This window comes from Oryx dammah, unplaced genomic scaffold, assembly GCF_014754425.2.
Source record: "Oryx dammah isolate SB20612 unplaced genomic scaffold, SCBI_Odam_1.1 HiC_scaffold_28, whole genome shotgun sequence".
NCBI classification, from domain to species: Eukaryota; Metazoa; Chordata; class Mammalia; order Artiodactyla; family Bovidae; genus Oryx; species Oryx dammah.
In genome coordinates, this window is record NW_024070212.1 from 1,561,552 (window position 1) to 1,583,141 (window position 21,590).

The window sequence follows — 21,590 nt, forward strand, 5'->3', positions numbered from 1 at the left end:
TGGTCTATTTTGTCTGATATGAGGATCGCTAGTTCAGCTTTCTTTTGTTTCCCATTTGCATGGAATGTATTTTTCCATCCTCTCACTTTCAGTTTATATGTGTCTTGAGTGGGTTTCTTGTAGACAGTGTATTTATATGGATCTTGTTTTTGTATCCATTCAGCCAGTCTGTGTCTTTTGGTTGGACCATTTAATCCATTTACATTTAAAGTAATTATTAATATATATGTTCCTATTGCCATTTTCTTAATTGTTTGGGGTTGATTTTGTAGATCTTTTTTCTTGTCTTGTATTTCTTAACTATATAAGTCCCTTTAACATTTGTTGTAAAGCTGGTTTTGTGGTACTGAATTCTCTTAACTTTTGCTTGTCTGAAAAGCTTTATATTTCTCCATCCATTTTGAATGAGATCCTTGCTGGGTACAGTAATCTTGGTTGTAGATTTTTCCTTTCAGTACTTTAAATATATCCTGCCATTCCCTTCTGGCCTGCAGAGTTTTTGCTGAAAGATCAGCTGTTGAGCATATGAGTTTTCCCTTGTATGTTACTTGTTGCTTCTCCCTTGCTGCTTTAATGTTCTTTCTTTGTGTTTAGTTTTTATTAGTTGGATTAGTATGTGTCTTGGTGTGCTTCTCCTTGGGTTTATCCTGTATGGGACTCTTTTGCCTCTTGCACTTGATTGACTACTTCCTTTTCCATGTTGGGGAGATTTCAAACTATAATATCTTTAAAGAATTTTTCATACCCTTTCTTTTTCTCTTCTTCTTCTGGAACCCTTATAATTCCAATGTTGGTGCATTTGATATTGTCCCAGAGGTCTCTGAGACTGTTATCAGTTGCTTTCATTCTTTTTACTTTATTCTGCTCTTCAGAAGTTATTTCCACCACTTTGTCTTCCAGCTCACTGATTCGTTCTTCTGCTTCAGATATTCTGCCATTGATTCTTTCTAGAGTATTTTTTATTTCATTAGTTGTGTTGTTTGTCTCTGTATGTTTATTCTTTAATTCTTCTAGGTCTTTGTTAGTTTACTCTCGCATTTTATCCATTTTGTTTTCAAGGTTTATGATCCATCTTTACTCTCATTATTCTGAATACTTTTTCAGGTAGTTTGCCTATTTCCTATTCATTTATTTGGACTAATGTGTTTCTAGTTTGTTCCTTCGTTTGTGTAGTATTTCTCTGCCTTTTCATTTTTTTTTTCTAACTTATTGTGTTTGAGGTCTCCTTTTCCCAGGCTTCAGGGTTGGATTCTTTCTTCTGATTGGTTTCTGCCCTCCTAAGGTTGGTCCAGTGGTTTGTGTAAGCTTGTAAAGGGTGAGATTTGTGCTGAGTTTTTGTTTTTCCTCTGATGGATAATGCTGAGTGAGGTAGTATCCTATCTGCTGGTGATTGGGTTTGTATTTTTATTTGTTGTTTAGAAGAGGCATCCTGCACAGGGTGCTACTAGTGGATGGTGATGCTGGGTCTTGTATTCAAGTGGTTTTCTTTGTGTGAGTTCTCACTATTTGATACTCCCTAAGATTAGTTCTCTGGTTGTCTAGAGTCTTGGAGTCAGTGCTCCCACTCCAAAAGCCCTGGGCTTGATTTCTGGTCAGGAACAAAGATTCCACAAGTGGTTTGTTATGGGATTAAGTGAGATTAAAACAAATATCCAAAAACGAGAAACCAAAGATGACCCCCAGACAAATGGCAATTACAAAATCAAGCAAATAATTAAAATAATAGAATATACACATACACATATACACCCATGAGCAAAGTGAAAACAGCCCACCAACAAAAAGTAAAGTACAGTAGACTGACCCAACAAACAAAGGAAATAAAAAATTATATTTACCAGTTAAGAACAAAACTAACTAAAGCATGAACTGGAAAACAAAACTAAAGCAAGGTGCCAACTGGGGAATAAAGCAATGAAAATTAAACTACCAAAATGTTGAAAGGAAAGGAAAGAAAGAAAGAATAGATATGCAAAGTTAAATAGAGGTAGATTAAGAAGATTTATATACATTAAAGATTAACTGCAAAGGGAAAAGAACAGTAGGAAAGACAAACAAGGGAATAAATGTAGAAAAAATATAATAGGTTTAAAAAATTAAAATTATAAAGAAAAGGAAAGAAAGAAAAAACAGGAGAAAAAAAAAGGGGCAGGGGGAAACTCCACAGAACTGCAAAAGCCCAATGTAGAAGCAAAGGTTTATAATAGCAATAAAAAAAAGTGTGACTGATTTAAAAAAAAGCTCAAAAGCTTAATTAGATTTCATAGTGCCAATAAAATCAACAACTACAACAGAGAGGGGTGGAAAGGGCAAAAAAATCCAAAGGGATCTACAGAGTAAGACAAAACATAAAAATAATAAATGTTTTTCTTGAGTCACTGCAGTCAAAGTCCTTTCCCTTACTGGGAGTGACAGTCCACCTCACCTCTTTAGGATGCCCTCCAACACTGTGCTGATGTCTGGACGTGCTGTGGGGGAAGCTCAGATTCTAATCTGGTCCTCCTCCTGTATGTTCTTGCCTCCAATATCCACAGTTATCAGAACTACTGAATTTTCTTTTGTAGGAGCTCTCAATGACCATTTATATATTCCATAGATACAGAGCCTGCCTAGTTGATCATGTGGATTTAATCTGCAGCTAGTATAGCTGGTGGGAAGGTTTTGGGTCTTCTTCCTTAGCCACCCTGCCCCTGGGTTTCAATTCTGGTTTTATTTCCACCTCTGCATGTGACTCATCCACTGGGGTTTGCTCCTGAGGCTTCCCTGGAGGACTTGGGTCTGCTCCAGTGAGGGCCAGGTGTGGAGGAGGTGCAGCTGCTTGGGTCGCAAGGGTTCTGGCAGCACCAGGTACTCAGGCGAGTTGGTGGCTAAGGGCATGAGGAACTACAGTGCTCTAGGAGGGCATGGCACTCATGGAGAAGGAAATGGCAACCCACTCCAGTGTTCTTGCCTGGAGAATCCCATGATGGGGGAGCCCGGTGGGCTGCCGTCTGTGGGGTCTCACAGAGTTGGACAGGACTGAAGAGACTTAGCAGTAGTAGCAGGAGGGCATGGCAACCAGTACTGGCCAGTACGCTCCAGTATTCTTGCCTGGAGACCCTCCCTTTCTGACAGAGAAGACTGGCAGGCCATAGTTCACAGGGTCGCAAAGAGCTGGACACTACTGAAGTGACCCTCACGCATAGATGCAAGACTTTTTTGCCTGTGGCAGCTCTGCCCCAGTGAGAGTTGAGTGTGAAGGTGGCCCAGGTGCTTGGCCTGTGGGGACCCTGGCGGCGCGAAGTGTGCACAGACACGGACTGCCTCTGCCGCAGGAGTTATGACTCTATCAGTCTTTTTTCGAGCCTGTTGTAGCTGGCAATCAGAAGGCCTCTTTGGCCAGTCTTTCTCTGTAGCTCCGCCCATTCAGGCACACAGAGGGACCCTCCTGGCTGGGCATCCTACTCTTGTTCTGCACATCAGTCACTTAAAGGAGCAACCTGGGTGAGGTCCTACTCTGTAGTTCAGTGCGTCAGATGTTTGATGGGCCAGCCTCTCTGTTCTTCAGCTGCTGCCAATGTTGACATGTGGGAGAGAGGCTATGGTGATGCCTCCATCCCCTATGCATGACTCAGCCTTGCTTCCATGGCCACCTGGCTTTCCTCCACAGGCATTGCTCATCACAATCTCCTCCCTCCCCTCCCCTCAATCTGTCTCTCTGCAGTCAACAGCAGCCCTCGCCCTGGGCTCACTCCACACTCCCCAAACTCCAGCTCCCAGCCACGCTGCGCCTTCCAGGGTATGTATGGCTGCAGCAAGGACTGTCTGATTCTCATTCCACTTAGGCTGCCACAGATCAGCTGTTTCACTCTCAGCCTTAAATGTTTCTCCTCTAACTCAGACAACTACCCCGATGTGGGGATCGGACCCCTGCTTCAGTTTCCCCCACTCACCGAGGGCAGGTCCAGTTCTACTAATACTCCTGTTTTCCCCCTAAATTCCTTCATCTGACCAAGTTTCGCATGGTTCTATATATTCTTTTCCTCTGGCCAGGTACTCCTGCCCACTCTCAGCTGGTGTTCTGCATGCATTTCTGTATGCTAAGGTGTATTCCTGATGTTTCCATGGAGAGAGATGTATTCCACGTCCACCGACTTCTCTGCCATCTTCAGTCCTCTTTTTCTGTCCTTTATTGTGCCCATCCTTGCACGAAATGTTCCCTTGATGGCTTTACTTTTCTTGAAGAGATCTCTAGCCTTTCCCATTCTATCGTTTTCCTTTATTTCTTTGCATAGTTCATTGAGAAGGCTTTCTGAGCTCTCCCTGTTGGTCTCTGGAACTGTGACTAATTGGGTATATCTTTCCTTTTCCCTCTTGCCTTTTTGCTTCTCTTCTTCCCTTAGCTATTTGTAAACCTCCTCAGAAAACTGCTTTGCTTTCTTGCATTTCTTTTTCTTGGCAATGATTTTGGTCACTGCCTCCTATACAAAGTTACAAACCTTCATCCATACCTCTTCAGGCACTCTGTCTACCAGATCCAATTCCTTACGTTTATGCATCACCTCCACTGTATAATCATAAGGGATTTTATTTAGGCCATACCTGAATAGCCTAATGATTTTCCCTACTTTCTTCAACTTAAGCTTGATTTTTGCAATAAGGTGCTCATGATCTGAGCCACAGTCAGCCCCAGGTCTTGTTTTTGCTGGTTGTTAGAGTTTCTTCACCTTTGGCTGGAAAGAACATAATCAATCTGATTTCAGAAGTGGCTATATGGTGACGTCCACTTGTATAGTTGTCTCTCGTGCTGCTGGAAAAGGATATTTGCTTAACAAAACTCTGTTGGCCTTTGCCCTGCTTCAATTTGTATTCTAATTGCCTGTTGTTCCAGGTATCTCTTGACTTCCTACTTTTGCATTCCAATCTCCTATGATGAAAAGGAGCTTTGGTGTTCTAGAAGGTCTTGTGGGTTTTAATAGAACTAGTCAACTTCAACTTCTTCAGCACTAGTGGTTGGGGCATGGACTTGGATTACTATGATGTTGAATGTTTTACCTTGGAAACAAAGCGAGATCATTCTGTCGTTTTTTCGTATCTGAGATTTCGTATCTGAGATTTTGTATCTGAGATTTCGTATCTGTCGTTTTTGCATATTTTGTCATTTTTTGGATATCTGAGATTGCACCCAAGTATTGCATTTCAGATTCTTCTGTTGACTATGAGGGCTACTCCATTTCTTCTAAGGGATTTATGGCCACAGTAGTAGATATAATGGTCATCTGAATTAAACTCACCCATTCTAATCAATTTTAATTCACTGATTCTTAAGATGTTGATGTTCACTCTTGCCCTCTCCTGCTTGACCACATCCAATTTACCTTGATTCATGGACCCAACATTCCAGGTTCCTGTGCAATATTGTTCTTTACAGCATTGGACTTTACTTTGACCACCAGACACATCCACAACTGAGCATCTTTTCCACTTTGACTCAGCTGCTTCATTCTTTCTGGAGCTATTAGTAATTGCCCTCTGGTCTTCTCCAGTAGCATGTTGGACACCTTCTGACCTATGGGACTCATATCCTGGTGTCATACCTTTTTCCTTTTTATACAGTTCATAGGGTTCTCGTGGCAGGAATACTAGAGTGATCCCTTCCTCCAGTGGACCGTGTTTTGTCAGAAGTCTTCACTGTGACTCATCAGCCTTGGGCGGCCCCGCATGGAATGGCTCCTCATTGAGTTATGCAAGCCCCTTCAGCACGACAAGACTGTGACCCATGAAGTGGGGGTATGTGTGTGCTCAGTCACGTCCAACTCTTTGCCACCCCATGGACTATAGCCCTCCAGGCTCCTCTGTCCATGGAATTTTCAAGGCAAGAATACTGGAACAAGTTGCCATTTCCTACTCTAGGGAATATTCCTGACCCAGGGATCAAACCTGTGTCTCTTACATTATACATATTTCCATTAAAAGTTACCCTTCCTGGCCAGTTGGTGATAGGAAATGTCCCTCCCAGGAATCATTACTAATATTTATTATAGTAATAGCTATAAGTTTTAAGACATTTATTATTGGTCCAATTCTGTGCTAAATGAGCTCTTATGTGCATTTTTGCAATTTTAATCCTTACAGTAATTTTAGGAGCACTAGATCTATTTGTTCTATTGGTAAGAAAACTGTGATTTCTTGTATAAAGAGAGCATAGCAACTACTGACTGCAGCCTGGATTTTTGGGCCACAGATCCTCAGCTACCACTCACCCACACTGCATAAACTCTAGTCTCTCCTTGTTGAGATCCTCACGAGACCAATGCCCATCAACTCTGTGGACAGTCTCCTGTCATCCCACTGGGACAGCAGTGATAGCGTCAGCTCTGCCCTCATTCCCACTCTCATCTCCCCAGCCAGTCTTGCCTCCAAAGCTCGAGGAATGAGTTTCTCATAATGTAGGTCAGCTCAAGGTGTCTTTTAGCTCCCTTCCGCTGGTCCTTAACTTCCTGCACAATGGGCCCCTGCCTTCCTCACTCGCCAACCTAACCCACCAGGCTAATCACCTTGTGCTTCCTGAACACATAAAGCTTATTCCACCTTTGGGTCTGTGTGCTGACACTTCCCTTGCCAGGAATATTCTTCATCCACTTTTTCCATGGCTAGTTCCTCTGACACTCAGCTTAAATGTTTCCTTCTCAGAGAGGCCTTCTCAACCACTCTTGTAGGAGCTTGTCAGCCACTCCAGCACATCATCAGTTGTCATCTCTGCCTTACACTGATGGTATCTGACCGTTTTCTTTTTCTTTTTATATTATTCTGCCTTCACTACAATGTAAGTATCAAAGGCCAGAAGCTTTGTCCGTATCTCTCACCACAAAGTCTAGAATAGCACCTGGCCCGTGTTGGGCCCTCAACAATTACTTATTGGGTGAATACTGCTCCATTCCTTTCCCCTTGTCCTAGAATGAGACAACAACCATCTTAACACAGATGACCTCCAGACAGCAGATAACCTGGAGGTTTTCCTAACATTCTTTATGTTGTTCCTCCTGCTGTGGCATTCCAGCAGCCTAGAGTGAGCAGACCCCCTCACCTCTGTAGGTCAACAGGGCTTCATCCAGGAACTCGGCTGCCTTCCGGAAATGCTGGGAGATATCCACCTCAGGAAAGTCATCCACCTCCACACCCAGGTACTGGATCTCCAGGCCAGTGTAGAATTCAGGCCCCGTGTAGACACCAGTACCATGAGCGGCATTCAGGATGTGTGTAATTCCCAGCCTCTTCAGCCTCCCCTTGTTCACAGCCACACTCCTAAAGAGAAAGAAGCAGGGACTTTTTTTTTTTTTTGCCAGCATCAGAATTAGAAAGATACCTTACCACTGAAATTGGGAGTCTGCTTCAGCAGGGTCAGGAGAGCCCAGCTGGGTGAATACCACTTCCTCTGCTCCACAGTATGTCTGGGGCTCACTGCAAATATTGTTATAAAAATGGACCAGTAACCTAGCTCTAGCAAGAGAGAGAAGGGAGGGAGAGCTGGGCAGGGGAGGACAGGAGAAAGAGGAGAACAGGGCTCATGTGCAAGGAAATAACTGATTGACCCAGAAAGCTCTAGGCTAAAATTCCATGCCTTCAGGAGGGACATTTATCAAGACAGAAAAGTGGCAGTCAAAAATAATTATAAAATTAAGTATGTTTCCCACTGATGTGGCATGCTATATTTTTCAAAGTGCTTTCATATGTGCTATTTCAATTTATCCTAATAATAAACTTAAGAAGTAGAATAACTATTCTTATTCCTATCTGAAGATTATAAAAATGAATCAACTATGTTTTAGGACTTGTTCCTAAGAAAAGACTCTGGACAAGAACTGGAGGTCAGGACCACTGACCACCCAGAGCAGAAGTGGTGGAGCAGCCAGAAGTTGTCAGAGTTCCAGTCAGGAAGACTGGCGGACAGACTTTGACAGAAGCCAGAGCTGTGGTGAGCAGTTTGTGGCCAGGGAGCTGGGCGAGCTGCTCTACAAGTCCGAGTACGACGAGATGGCATCTGAGAACAAAGTTAATCGCCAGTCTGTATCGTGTGGAAGTCAGAACATTGTTCTTCATGGCAAGACCATTGTGATGAATGACTGTATTATCTGAGGGGATCTGACCAGTGTAAGACTTGGACGTCATTGTGGTGTGAAAAGTCGGAGTGTCCTAAGGCTACCATTCAAGAAATTCAGCAAAGGTTGCATTTTTTCCTTTATATTGGGGACCACACCTTTATTGAGGAAGACGTGTGGTCAACGCAGCTCATATTGGCTCTTATGTTCACATTGGCAGGAATTGGGTGCTGGTGTATGTTGAAAGGCTCTTGAAAAATTCTTGACAACACAGTATTACCCCCAGAAACTGTGGTCCCACCATTCACTGTCTTCTCAGGCTGCCCAGGACTCTTCTCAGGGGAGCTTCCAGAATGTACCCAGGAGCTAATGACTGGCATCACCAAGAGTGACTGCCAACAGTTTTTGCCCTTGACACAGGTCTAATGTTTCTGCCTTGTGTCTTGAATTCGACTGAACTCTAAGATGAACTTGGGGACAAAGTGAACCAGAGAGCATCTACAAGGAGCTTTTGTGTCTTTGACACCTCCCACACTCTTTTTTTGCTTGTTTGTTTCATTCTTTAGAATTTCTCAATCCTCCCAGGCTCTAAGCTCTTAAGACTTTAATAACAGAACGACTGGAGGGTTGTCTCCAAATGCTGTGCTTAAACCGTATCTATTCACTGTCACTCTGCACCATGATGTGGGGAGCATAGACTCATCTGTTTCCAGCACTCCTACGCTTTGGCCTGTGGGCAGCCGGTGGAGCAGGGCACTCTATCCCAGCGGGGAGGTTGTGTGCAGCCCATGGACATGAGTTGCCACAGTGAGCACCACTCACAGGGGTCACTGTTGGCTTCCCTGCTGCTCGTGCAATTGGCCAGTTGCCACAGCTGCTTGTCATTTGCAAAAAAGAAAAGTGAACCTGGGCAAAAAAGCCCAGGTTCCTCTTGGCTACTAAAACTTGCAGGGAGGGTGGTTAGTATTTCTCTTCTTTCCAAAATGACCTGATCATCTTAATTAGGGGTGAATAATTAAAGACTTTCTAGCATTCTATTCTAGGGCCTTGGCTTTCATTAAAAGGGGGGCCCTTAGCATCCAGATTTTGTTTTTGTAAAGTCCCATGTTTGCGTCTCACATGTGGATGGACTAGACTGGCAGCCACGCCTTGTCTCATGGTGTGTAGGGGCAGCAGTGTATGCCTTATTTCACTGGAGATGTAGCATTTATGACGCTTACTCTCTGGCCTGGAACCATTCAAACCATCCTGCATTTGCCATAAATCTCACAGTTCAGGCCAAAATAGCAATACTTGGGCCCAATCTCATATGTACATGGGGATCTCTTAGAATCACTCTGGGGGCCTGGAGTCCCGAGGAGTAGGCAGAGTTGCCAGTGCTGTCCTTATCTTCTGGGTAATGGTACAGTCCTTCCCGTTCTGCTCTAGTAGGAAGACTTAGACGTGAAGGCCTGAGAAGGCTGGCCTGGCTCGATGGCTCTGGAGCTACTAACTGCTCTGGTGCTGCTGCGAATGGGGTAGGACAGGTCAGCCCCAAAGGTTAGGACCTTGCAGCAGCTGTCTTGACTTAATATCTGGTCTGGGGTTTGCAAAAAGAACTGGGTGTGGTCACCTCTGCTAGTTCAATGTAAAACTGCTTTCTGGTTTATCATTTTTTATGTTTGTACATTAAAGGAGTGATGCATGAAACAAACAAACAGCAAAAGAACTGGAGTTTGGGATTCCTGGTTCAGAGTTCTCTTTACTGCAGTGGAACAGGTGGAGCTTAGTTTGAAGAGCTTCTGCACACAGGGTTGCCCAAGAAGAAGCAGAAGCCTTCAGCTGGGGGTTTCTCAAGATGCACAGAGTCTCTGTCCATCACCGTGTGAGTGTTTCTGGGTCTGTGGAGCTAATTAGGGACCATGTGGAACTTGGTGCCCAACTCTGGGAATCGGGTTCTGGGCAACATATTATACCATGCTGGAGGATAAGACCCAGTGTCCAAAGCTATTTTCCCTATTGCCTGCTTTCAGGGCCCCAAGTTCCCTCCCTTATATTAGGAAAAGATCTCATTAAGAAGCCAGTAGATCAGCAAAAATGGTTTCATAAATCAGCCTTTTATTACCAATTATGTACTGGCAAGACCATGATGAAGGAATAAGATGTGAGTGATTTGTTTGGGGTTTTGTTCTGGATACCACTGATAAACATTTGAAAAACAACATTTTGTTTCCTGATTATAAAAACAAATGTTTACTGTAGGATATCTATACAATTCAAAAGACACCTAAAGAAGAAAATGAAAACCACTTATAGAACCACCTCCAGCGAGAAGTATTGTGAAATTTTTATCAAATTTGTTTCTAATTTGTTGTCTATGCAAAAGCACATGTGCGCGCGCGCGCACACACACACACACACACAATATCAATTAGTATCATATCGTATACACAGGTTTTGTAACCTATCTATCCTCTGGCTATATTGTGGATATTTTCATAAGTTAGTAAATACACATAAACTCAGTATTGTCAGTGGCTCCAAGTGCCCCATTATATGGTTGTAACGGATGTCATGGAATGATGGTAATGGCGAGGCATGTGCTATTGGCAAGGCTCTGGGGGTGGGGGGGTAGGGAGGCCCAGAGCGGGCACCTGGGGCAGCGGGGAAGGCTGTGAGCGAGAGCCCTGATAGGAGGTTGGAGGATAAACAATCACACCAGCTTTTTTGCCTGGGAATCCCTGTGTGCAGGTGGGTGGGCTGGGTCTTTCTCCAAGGTGGGGGCTGGAAAAATGCTCAGGTAGCATCCATTTGCTGGATGGAGCTATTGGAGCCGCTGGTCCAAGTGGGGGGAGTTTTATCTCTCTTGGGCACTACCCAGAGGGGTAGGACAAAGGCTCATGGCCATCTGGCCATCAGACTCACTTCTCTGCTATGAAGACGTTGGGCCAGACCTCATCCACCTCATTCCAGGGAGCCTCTTGGCGGTCTTGGACCAAGGCCCGCTGGAGGTCCAGGATGCAGGGAGTGTTGTACAGGCTGGTGTCATCCATCTTCTCCCTGACGCGGTTGTACAGGTCCTCCACCAGCAACTGCTCGGCAGACTCCAGCATGCCTGGACACTCTGCCTCGACTCTGACCCCACGCGGCTTGAGTTCTAGGGGGAGAAGCAGCATTCTCATCAAAAAGAAAGAACACCACGACCCTCTCTGCTCCTTGGGGGAATCCACTCTTGGTCCATTTTCTGCCAGGACTCGGTGTATGGGCTGAATCTGATCTGCCAGGAAGGACTTAACAGAGATCAGCAGTAGCATAGATGTACTGGGGTGGGAGAAGGGATGTCAGTTTCCCTCATTTCCTCCCATATTTCTATAGAACTGGCTGATAGTTTCTTAAACCACGGTCCTTAAATAGCTAGCATATGTCCGATTTATACTTGTAAAACCCATAGTGAAACAAAATAGATGCTTAGATGCATTTACCAAATGAATACATGACATTCTTAGTAACATAATTCATTCCATTAGCTTGATTCCATTATGTACAGAGGGCAAATAACTGGGAAAAGTAAAAATTTAAGCAGTCACTTATGCTAGGTCATGTTCTAATACACCTTTAGTTTACTTATTTTATTTATTGTCTGAATGCATTACTTGGGCACAGTCTCAAAAATGACAGAATGATCTCTGTTCATTTCCAAGGCAAACCATTCAATATCACAGTAATCCAAGTCTATGCCCCAACCAGTAATGCTGAAGAATCTGAAGTTGAATGGTTCTATGAAGAGCTACAAGACCTTCTAGAACTAACACCCCAAAATGATGTCCTTTTCATCATAGGGGACTGAAATGCAAAAGTAGGAAGTCAAGAGATACCTGGAGTAACAGGCAAATTTCACCTTGGAGTACAAAATGAAGCAGGGCAAAGGCTAACAGAGTTTTGCCAAGAGAATACACTGGTCATAGCAAACACTCTCTTTCAACAACACAAGAGAAGACTCTACATATGGACATTACCGGATGGTCATTACCGACATCAGATTGATTATGTTCTTTGCAGCCGAAGATAGAAAAGCTCTATACAGTCAGCAAAAAAAAAAAAAAAAAAAACTGGGAGCTGACTGTGGCTCAGATCATGAAATTCATGACCTGCTTATTGCCAAATTCAGATTTAAATTGAAGAAAGTAGGGAAAACTGCTAGGTCATTCAGGTATGACCTAAATCAAATCCCTTACAGTGGAAGTGACAAATAGACTCAAAGATTTAGATCTGATAGAGTGCCTGAAGAACTATGGATGGAGGTTTGTGACATTGTACATGCCCAAGAAAAAGAAATGCAAAAAAGGCAAAATGCTTGTCTAGGGAGGCCTTACAAATAGCTGAGAAAAGAAGAGAAGCCAAAAGCAAAGGAGAAAAGGAAAGATATACCCATCTGAATGCAGAGTTCCAAAGAATAGCAAGGAGAGATAAGAAAGCCTTCCTCAGTGATCAGTGCAAAGAAATAGAGGAAAACAATAGAATGGGAAAGACTAGAGATCTCTTCAAGAAAATTAGAGCTACCAAGGAAACATTTCATGCAAAGATGGGCTTGATAAAAGACAGAAATGGTATGGACCTAACAGAAGCAGAAGATATTCAGAAGAGGTGGCAAGAATACACAGAAGAATTGTACAAAAAAGATCTTCATGATGCAGATAACCATGATAGTGTGATCACTCACCTAGACCCAGACATCCTGGAATTGGAAGGCAAGTGGGCCTTAGAAAGCATCAGTATGAACAAAGCTAGTGGAGGTGATGGAATTCCAGCTGAGCTATTTCAAATCCTAAAAGATGATGCTGTGAAAGTGCTGCACTCAATATGCCAGCAAATATGGAAAACTCAGCAGTGGTCACAGGACTGGAAAAGATCCGTTTTCATTCCAATCCCAAAGAAAGGAACTGCCAAAGAGTGTTCAAACTACTGCACAATTGCAGTCATCTCAAACACTAGCAAAATAATGCTCAAAATTCTCCAAGTCAGCCTCCAGCAGTACATGAACTGTGAATTTCCAGATGTTCAAGTTGGTTTTAGAAAAGGCAGAGGAACCAGAGATCAAATTGCCAACATCTGTTGGCTCATCAAAAAAGCAAGAGAGTTCCAGAAAAACAACTACTTCTGCTTTATTGACTACACTAAAGCCTTTGACTGTGTGGATCACAACAAACTGCGGAAAATTCTTAAAGAGATGGGAATACCAGACCACCTTACCTGACTCCTGAGAAATCTGTATGCAGGTCAGGAAGCAACAGTTAGAACTGGACATGGAACAACAGACTGGTTCCAAATTGGGAAACGAGGACATCAAGGCTGTATATTGTCACCCTGCTTATTTAACTTCTATGCAGAGTACATCATGAGAAACGCTGGGCTGGATGAAGCACAAGTTGGAATCAAGATTGCTGGGGGAAATATCAATAACCTCAGATATGCAGATGACACCACCCTTATGGCAGAAAGTGAAGAGGAACTAAAAAGCCTCTTGATGAAAGTGAAAGTGGAGAGTGAAAAAGTTGGCTTAAAACTCAACATTCAGAAAACGAAGATCATGGCATCTGGTCCCATCATTTCATGGGAAATAGATGGGGAAACAGTGGAAACATGAGAGACTTTATTTGGGGCCTCCAAAATCACTGCAGATGGTGACTGTAGCCATGAAATTAAAAGATGCTCGCTCCTTGGAAGAAAAACTATGGCCAACCTAGACAGCATATTAAAAAGCAGAGCCATTACTTTGCCCACAAAGTGCATATAGTCAGAGTTATGGTCTTTCCAGTAGTTATGTATGGATGTGAGAGTTGGACTATAAAGAAAGCTGAGCATGGAGGAATCAATGCTTCTGAACTGTGGTGTTGGAGAAGACTCTTTGAGAGTCCCTTGGACTGCAAGGAGATCCAACCAGTCCATCCTAAAGGAGACCAGTCCTGGGTGTTCATTGGAAGGACTGATGCTGAAGCTGAAACTCCAGTACTTTGGCCATCTGATGCAAAGAACTGACCCATTGGAAAAGACCCTGATACTGGGAAAGATTGAAGACAGGAGGAGAAGGGGCTGACAGAGGATGAGATGGTTGGATGGTATCACCAACTCAGTGGACATGAATTTGAGCAAGCTCTGGGTGTTGGTGATGGACAGGGAAGCCTGGCATGCTGAAGTTCATGGGGTTGCAGAGTCAGACATGACTGAGCAACTGAACTGAATTGACTGCCTCTCTAGAGCATAGACACCTGTGATCCTCAACCTCCCAGCTCTATGACAGGTGGGAAAACTTTGCAATGAGCCTTGATGCCAGTCACAAGACAGCATACAGGACCTTTTTTGAAAACAGCCCAGAAAAGCTCAAATTTCAAATGAATTCCCTCTTGAGTGAAACTTTATCTTCTCCTTGCAATGTATTTTCTTCCAAATTATCAAATATAGAGGAAAATAAGATCTTTCATTTCTCTAAGAATGTATCAGTTCCGTTCAGTCGCTCAGTCATGTCTGACTCTGTGACCCCATGGACTGCAGCACCCGAGCCTCCTCAGTGCTGCAGTCCATGGGGTCCATCACCTGTCCATCACCAACTCCCAGAGTTTACCCATACTCATGTCCATTGAGTTAGTGATGCCATCCAACCATCTCATTCTCTGTCAGCCCCTTCTCCTATCTTCAATTTTTCCCAGCATCAAGGTCTTTTCCAATAAGTCAGCTCTTTGCAGCAGGTGATCAAAGTATCGGGTTTCAGCTTCAGCATCAGTCCTTCTAATGAATATTCAGGACTGATTTCCTTTAGGATGGACTGGTTGGACCTCCTTGCAGCCCTAGGGACTCTCGGGAGTCTTCTCCAACACTATGGTTCAAAAGCATCAGTTCTTCAGCACCCAGCTTTCTTTATAGTCCAACTCTCACATCCATACATGACTACTGAAAAATCATAGATTTGAATAGACAGAACTTTGGTGGCAAAATAATGTCTCTGTTTTTTAATATACTGTCTAGGTTGATCATAACTTCTCCCAAGGAGTAAGTGTCTTAATTTCACGGCTGCAGTCACCATCTGCAGTGATTTTGGAGCTCAAAAAAATAAAATCTGTCACTGTTTCCACATCTATTTGCCATGAACTGATGGGACCAGATGCCATGATCTTCGTTTTCTGAATGTTGAGCTGTAAGCCAACTTTTTCACTCTCCTCTTTCACTTTCATCAAGAGGCTCTTTAGTTCTTCACTTTCTGCCATAAGGGTGGTGTCATCTGCATATCTGAAGTTATTGATATTTCTCCTTGCAATCTTGATTCCAGCTTGTGCTTCTTCCAGCTCAGTGTTTCTCATGATGTACTCTGCATAGAAGTTAAATAAGCAGGGTGACAATATACAGCCTTGACGTACTCCTTTTCCTTTGGAACCAGTCTGTTGTTCCATGTCCAGTTCTAACTGTTGCTTTTTTGATCTGCATACAGATTTCTCAGGAGTCAGGTCAGGTGGTCTGGTATTCCTATCTCTTTCAGAATTTTCCACAGTTTATTGTGATCCACACAGTCAAAGGCTTTAGTGTAGTCAATAAAGCAGAAGTAGTTTTTTTAATGAAACTCTCTTGTTTTTTTGATGAGCCAACAGATGTTGGCAATTTGATCTCTGGTTCCTTTGCCTTTTCTAAAACCAGCTTGAACATCTGGAAGTTGACAGTTCACGTATTGTTGAAGCCTGGCTTGGAGAATTTTGAGCTTTACTTTACTAGCCTGTGAGAGGAGTGCAATTGTGCAGTAGTTTGAGCATTGCTTAGCATTGCCTTTCTTTGGGATTGGAATGAAAACTGACCTTTTCCTGTCCTGGGGCCACTGCTGAGTTTTCCATATTTGCTGGCATATTGAGTGTAGCACTCACAGCATCATCTTTCAGGATTTGAAATAGCTCAATGGAATTCCATCACTTCCACTAGCTTTGTTCATAATGATGCTCCTAAGGCCCACTTGCCTTCCAATTCCAGGATGTCTGGGTCTAGGTGAGTGATCACCCCATTGTGATTACCTGGGTTGCGAAGATCTTTTTTGTACAGTTCTTCTGTGTATTCTTGCCACCTCTTCTGAATATCTTCTGCTTCTGTTAGGTCCATACCATTTCTGTCCTTTATCGAGCCCGTCTTTGCATGAAATGTTCCCTTGGTAGCTCTAATTTTCTTGAAGAGATCTCTAGTCTTTCCCATTCTATTGTTTTCCTCTATTTCTTTGCATTGATTACTGAGGAAGGCTTTCTTATGTCTCCTTGCTCTTCTTTGGAACTCTGCACTCAAATGGGTATATCTTTCCTTTTCTCCTTTGCTTTCCCTTCCTTTCACAGCTATTTGTAAGGCCTCCCCAGACAGCCATTTTGCCTTTCTTTTTCTTGGGGGTGGTCTTGTTCCCTGTCTCCTGTACAATGTCACGAACCTCTGTCCGTAGTTTATCAGGCACTCTGTCTATCAGATCTAGTCCCTTAAATCTATTTCTCACTTCCACTGTATAATCGTAAGGGGTTTGATTTAGGTCATATCTGAATGGTCTAGTTACTAAGGAGAAGGAAAAAGAGGGTAAGTAAGAAACGGGTGTCCTCCATGTTGGTCATAACCTCTTGCCAGCACCACCTCTTTTCCATGGGTGAAATGTGGGTGAAGAGTGCAGCCACATTTGGCAAATAGATGTGGCCTTGCTCTTCATGGAAAGTGTAAACTGGGCTTGCTGCTCAAGTCTGTTGATCCAGGAGATCTGAGTTCTGCCGAGGGCTGAGTGCTTCATTTCCCTAAAGCTTCCCTTTCCTCTCCTCCCTCATTTCTGCACCACCTGGTGGGCCCCACATCCATTCACAGGTCTCAGCTTTAAATGTTCTTTGATCTCCGTTTCAAAAGCAGAAAGAAGGAAACCTCTGCAATCCCAGTGCTCTATTTTGTTTAAAAATAGATGAAGTGTTCCTATTTTCTCCACCACTCTGGACTCTCCTGGGGTCTTAAATGGCAAATGTAAAAGCCTCTCTCTTTCCTTACTTCTAAGTAGAAGTAAGATTTCTACTTAGATATTTTTACTACACTGAGAAAAAGACTCCCCACTCCCTCATTAAAACATACATCTAGGCCTTCCCTCAGCTATTTACATAGCAGGGTATTGTTTTGAGTTCTTTCCCCTCCTGTTTAAAACAAATGTCCCAGTCCCTAACCCACACTGGGTACTTTCCCTAGGTTTTTAGTCCACACCTCAGCCACATCAGTTCCTCCCGTTTATTTCTACTCCTGGAGGAGTCTTCAGAAGACAGTTAAGCCCAGACAATCCTCTGCATTCTCTCAGATGTGTGGCATATGCAGACTTTCCTGAAATGGGAAGGTTCTTCCACACCTGTTTTTACCTCTCTAGTCATTACTGAGTAGGGCAATGTTTTGAAAGATCACTTGGTACATTTTCCTTTTTTCTGTAATTTATTCTTTGCTTCTTCTTCCACCACCCATCAGCCACTGAGATTACTGAAGCTTAGACTTAACGCCTAGATATGACCCAGGATTGAAAAAAAAAATGCATTGCTTATTTTCAGGTCTCAGTATAAACGTTGAATGTCCCTAGAACCCCATAGACCTGAGAGTGAAGCTTTCAAAGAGAGCACAGGGTTTTCTCACTACCCCTAAAAGTGGACTCTTACTCACACGCGAAGCCTGGAGACTGGAGCAGAAAGGGAAGCGCAGAGCACAGATGATGCAGGAGGGGCTGCTAGGGATATTCCTAACCACTCAGGAGGGACAAAGGACTTCTGGAGTTCGAGTGGTGCTGCGAGCAGTTTAGAAAGAACTAGGCTGGGGTCAAGACGCCTTGGCCAGGGCTTCTCTGGTGGCTCAGTGGTACACAATCCTCCTGCCAGTGCAGGAGACATGGGTTCGACCCCTGGCCCAGGAAGATCCCATATGCTGTGGAGCAACTAAGCTCATGCGCTACAGCTATGAAGCCTGTGCTCTAGAGCCAGGGAACTGCAGCTTCTGAAGCCTGTGCACCCTAGAGCCTGTGCTCCGCAACAAGAGAAACCACTGCGGTGAGAAGCCCTCACACTGCAACGAAGTCTCCACCGCTCGCCACAACGAGAGAAAAGCCGGGGCAGCAGCAAAGACCTAGCACAGCCAAAGATGAATAAATAAAAAATCGAAATGCACCTTGGCCTGACTGAGAGGGAGGTAATAGCAACCCTGGGAAGGGCAATAAAGAAAACAGAAAAAAAAAAAGTAGTTATTTGAGAAGATGGAGCCTCCTGGGATTCCCAGACCAACAAGCAACATCAGGTAAAATATCTCATTCCTCACCAAGTGTACAGGAGATCCAGATGTTATCAGAGACCCAAAGGGTCTAGGGCCTAAGGAAGACCTGGGCTTACATGGAAAAGGAGCAGTATGTTTGGTTCTCATCACTATGTAAGTGATCCTGGCCACCAGCTGTGGATGCCAGATTAGGCTCAAGGCCAGGAGGGTGCTGTGTCATTAACAGGATTGCCTTACCCCACTATACCCATCAGAAGTGAGAGAGACACCAAAGGCAAAGGCATGAGAAGGGAGAGGAATGAAATTGTGAAAGATTATTGCCCAAATTTCCATCCAATCTGGATGAGTATCCTTGAATGAAATACTGTATGGATTCGGCTCTAAAATTTCCTGTATAAATATTAACATCTCTTTCCATTCCATCTTTTTTTTTTAAACCTCCTCCCCATTCATACTTCAGTGTGAAAACTGTCTTTAATCTCTGGTGGAAATGCAGGTTTAAATATAGACGTGCCCTTGAACAGAACTCTGTGGATGCTCCCAGCCATTTTGGGGGCTCTCAGGTCTGTATCTGTAGCATAACCAGGACCCCCGAGTTTAACTGAAAAACTGGATTAGAGGCCCTAGCGGCAGATTGGAGTTACCTCCCTGGCTGTTGACTAGAGAACTGTTCACCCCGAGACATAATAATTTCCACTCTGTTCCATGAAGGTTGATGAGGAGGGGTTGGAGGAACTGTCTTCTTTGGAACTGCTCCTCTTAATGGGATGGGAGTCACGTGAGAAACACATGGTATCTTCCAGTGAGCCCCTTCTGAGGGTCTCCAGATGACCCGTGGACCCTCCCACCTGGCGTCTGATGGCATCACCTTCATTGATGATCTGTTTAGCTGCAACAGCCGAGGAGAGGTGAATGGGATCCATGAAAATGCTTTCTGTCTCTGCATCTGAGACAGTTGAGTACCTGAAAGAGGAGGATATCATGTGAGATGACAGTAGAGTATCTGAACGGAAGGCCATCTTTTTAGACAAGAAACCTAGATCCAGTTATAGCCAGGAGTGGCGAACAATGAGCAGTAAACGGAATGCTTCTTAAGAATGCAGAGCACTGAGTGTGCTATGGCTTAGCCACCTACTTATTTTTAGACCGGAATTGATGCCTTGATATTTGATGACGTGGTAGTCTGGGTTGTGGAGGGAAGAGACTGGGGAGAACTCACTCTAATGTGTGCTTTCTCTGTGTGTTCCTACCCTCGGACGTACTGCTGCTCCTTTCTTCTTTTCCTGTCCCTGCTTCTCTGTTACCGTTACTATCAGATGTCCCTAGCTGTGCTTCCACCAGGGTTCTGCTAGATTGCTGGGCTGGGTAGGCTGCCACCACTCCCTCCATGCACCGTATCTTCTGCCTGCTTAAAGGACATGGGCTGATGAAGAAGGGCTGGCACAGCACCAAGGGAGATGTGAAGACGTGATAAACTGCACAGTCCTGATTCTGAATACAAGAAATCCAGGATCATCCTAAGTCCAGGGAAGCAATAGAGTCACTTAGGTAAATGTTAGTTTTCTGGAAAGAATTCAGCAGAGGTGTCCAAAGGGATCTTTGAGGAATATGGTGAATCAAGGGAAGAAACAAGGCTTGGGACCATATAGTAGTGGGTCCCTGGAGAAGATGACAACCCAATCCAGCATTCTTGGCCAGAAAATCCCATGGACAGAGGAGCCTGGTGGGCAACAGTCCATGGGGTCACACATACATGCATAGTGGTGGGTTCCCCCCTCCCTGATGGGTTCTCCTCTTTTCCAGGTGTCATGGTGAGCTTTGGGACTTTTTTACTTAGTTTTTCCTTTCCTTTATATCTACAGAGGATTTTTTTTAAAGAGAGAAGGCTTAATGGATACCATTTTCCCACAAAAATTCCATCATGCCTCATTTGTTTTATAGTCAAACCCTCCCTATATCTCACCCCCTAGCAATACCAATCTGTTTTCTGTCCCTAAGTGTGGCCTTTTCCAGAAGGTAAACTAGTCTTTTTGATATGGTTTATTTCACTTAGCAAAATGAATCTGAGTCATCTAATCTATTGCAATAATAGAATAATAACAATAATAGAGTCAATAATTTGTTCCTTCTTATTGCTGACTAATATTTCATTTCTTAGGCACTGCAGGCTATTGCAGCCATCACTGTCACATGCCTGAGTGAAGACTGTGTATTCCATAGGAAAGTACGATACACTTACTGCTGATGTGGTGATACTTTGGATTCTGGTTTTCTTCCTCAATCTGCCTGCTACTATTTACTTTTCAGAATCCTCAAATAGTTGCTGTATCCTTCTGTCCAGGTTTTATAAGGGCCATCCATGGGAGAGTCTGGGTGGAGGGTGTGTTTGCCTTTTTTCCAGAACTGGAAACTTGTACATTATCTTTTTGATTTTAAAAGTCTGAAGTCAATATGTTTCCTGACCCTTATCAGTTCAGTTCAGTCACTCAGTCGTGTCTGACTCTTTGCGACCCCATGAATCGCAGCACGCCAGGCCTCCCTGTCCATCACCAACTCCCGGAGTTCACTCAGACTCATGTCTATCGAGTCAGTGATGCCATCCAGCCATCTCATCCTCGGTCGTCCCCTTCTCCTCCTGCCCCCAATCCTTCCCAGCATCAGAGACTTTTCCAATGAGTCAACTCTTCGCATGAGGTGGCCAGAGTACTGGAGTTTCAGCTTCAGCATCATTCCCTCCAAAGAAATCCCAGGGCTGATCTTCAGAATGGACTGGTTGGATCTCCTTGCAGTCCAAGGGACTCTCAAGAGTCTTCTCCAACACCACAGTTTAAAAGCATCAATTCTTTGGCGGTCAGCCTTCTTCACAGTCCAACTCTCACATCCATACATGACTACTAGAAAAACCATAGCCTTGACTAGATGGACCTTTGTTGGCAAAGTAATATCTCTGCTTTTGAATATGCTATCTAGGTTGGTCATAACTTTTCTTCCGAGGAGTAAGCGTCTTTTAATTTCATGGCTGCAGTCACTATCTGCAGTGATTTTGGAGCCTAAAAAATAAAGTCTGACACTGTTTCCACTGTTTCCCCATCTATTTCCCATGAAGTGATGGGACCAGATCCATGATCTTCGTTTTCTGAATGTTGAGCTTTAAGCCAACTTTTTCACTCTCCACTTTCACTTTCATCAAGGGGCTTTTTGGTTCCTCTTCACATTCTGCCATAAGGGTGGTGTCATCTGCATATCTGA

The 21,590-nt window shown here is 43.8% G+C and overlaps 1 protein-coding gene and 1 pseudogene across 1 annotated transcript in view; one reads left to right on the plus strand and one right to left on the minus strand.

Annotated features, from left to right (window-relative positions):
• Positions 1–21,590, minus strand: part of STYXL2 (serine/threonine/tyrosine interacting like 2) — a 67,344-nt gene that overhangs the window by 23,293 nt on the left and 22,461 nt on the right. Inside the window, exons 3-5 of the mRNA XM_040229957.1 lie at positions 19,210–19,304; positions 10,983–11,214; positions 7,067–7,284 (exon numbers count right to left, since the gene is read on the minus strand). Of these exons, the coding sequence (XP_040085891.1) occupies positions 7,067–7,284; positions 10,983–11,214; positions 19,210–19,304 (545 nt within the window). The remainder of the gene's footprint in view (positions 1–7,066; positions 7,285–10,982; positions 11,215–19,209; positions 19,305–21,590) is intronic.
• On the plus strand, positions 7,597–8,607 carry LOC120855391 (annotated as a pseudogene).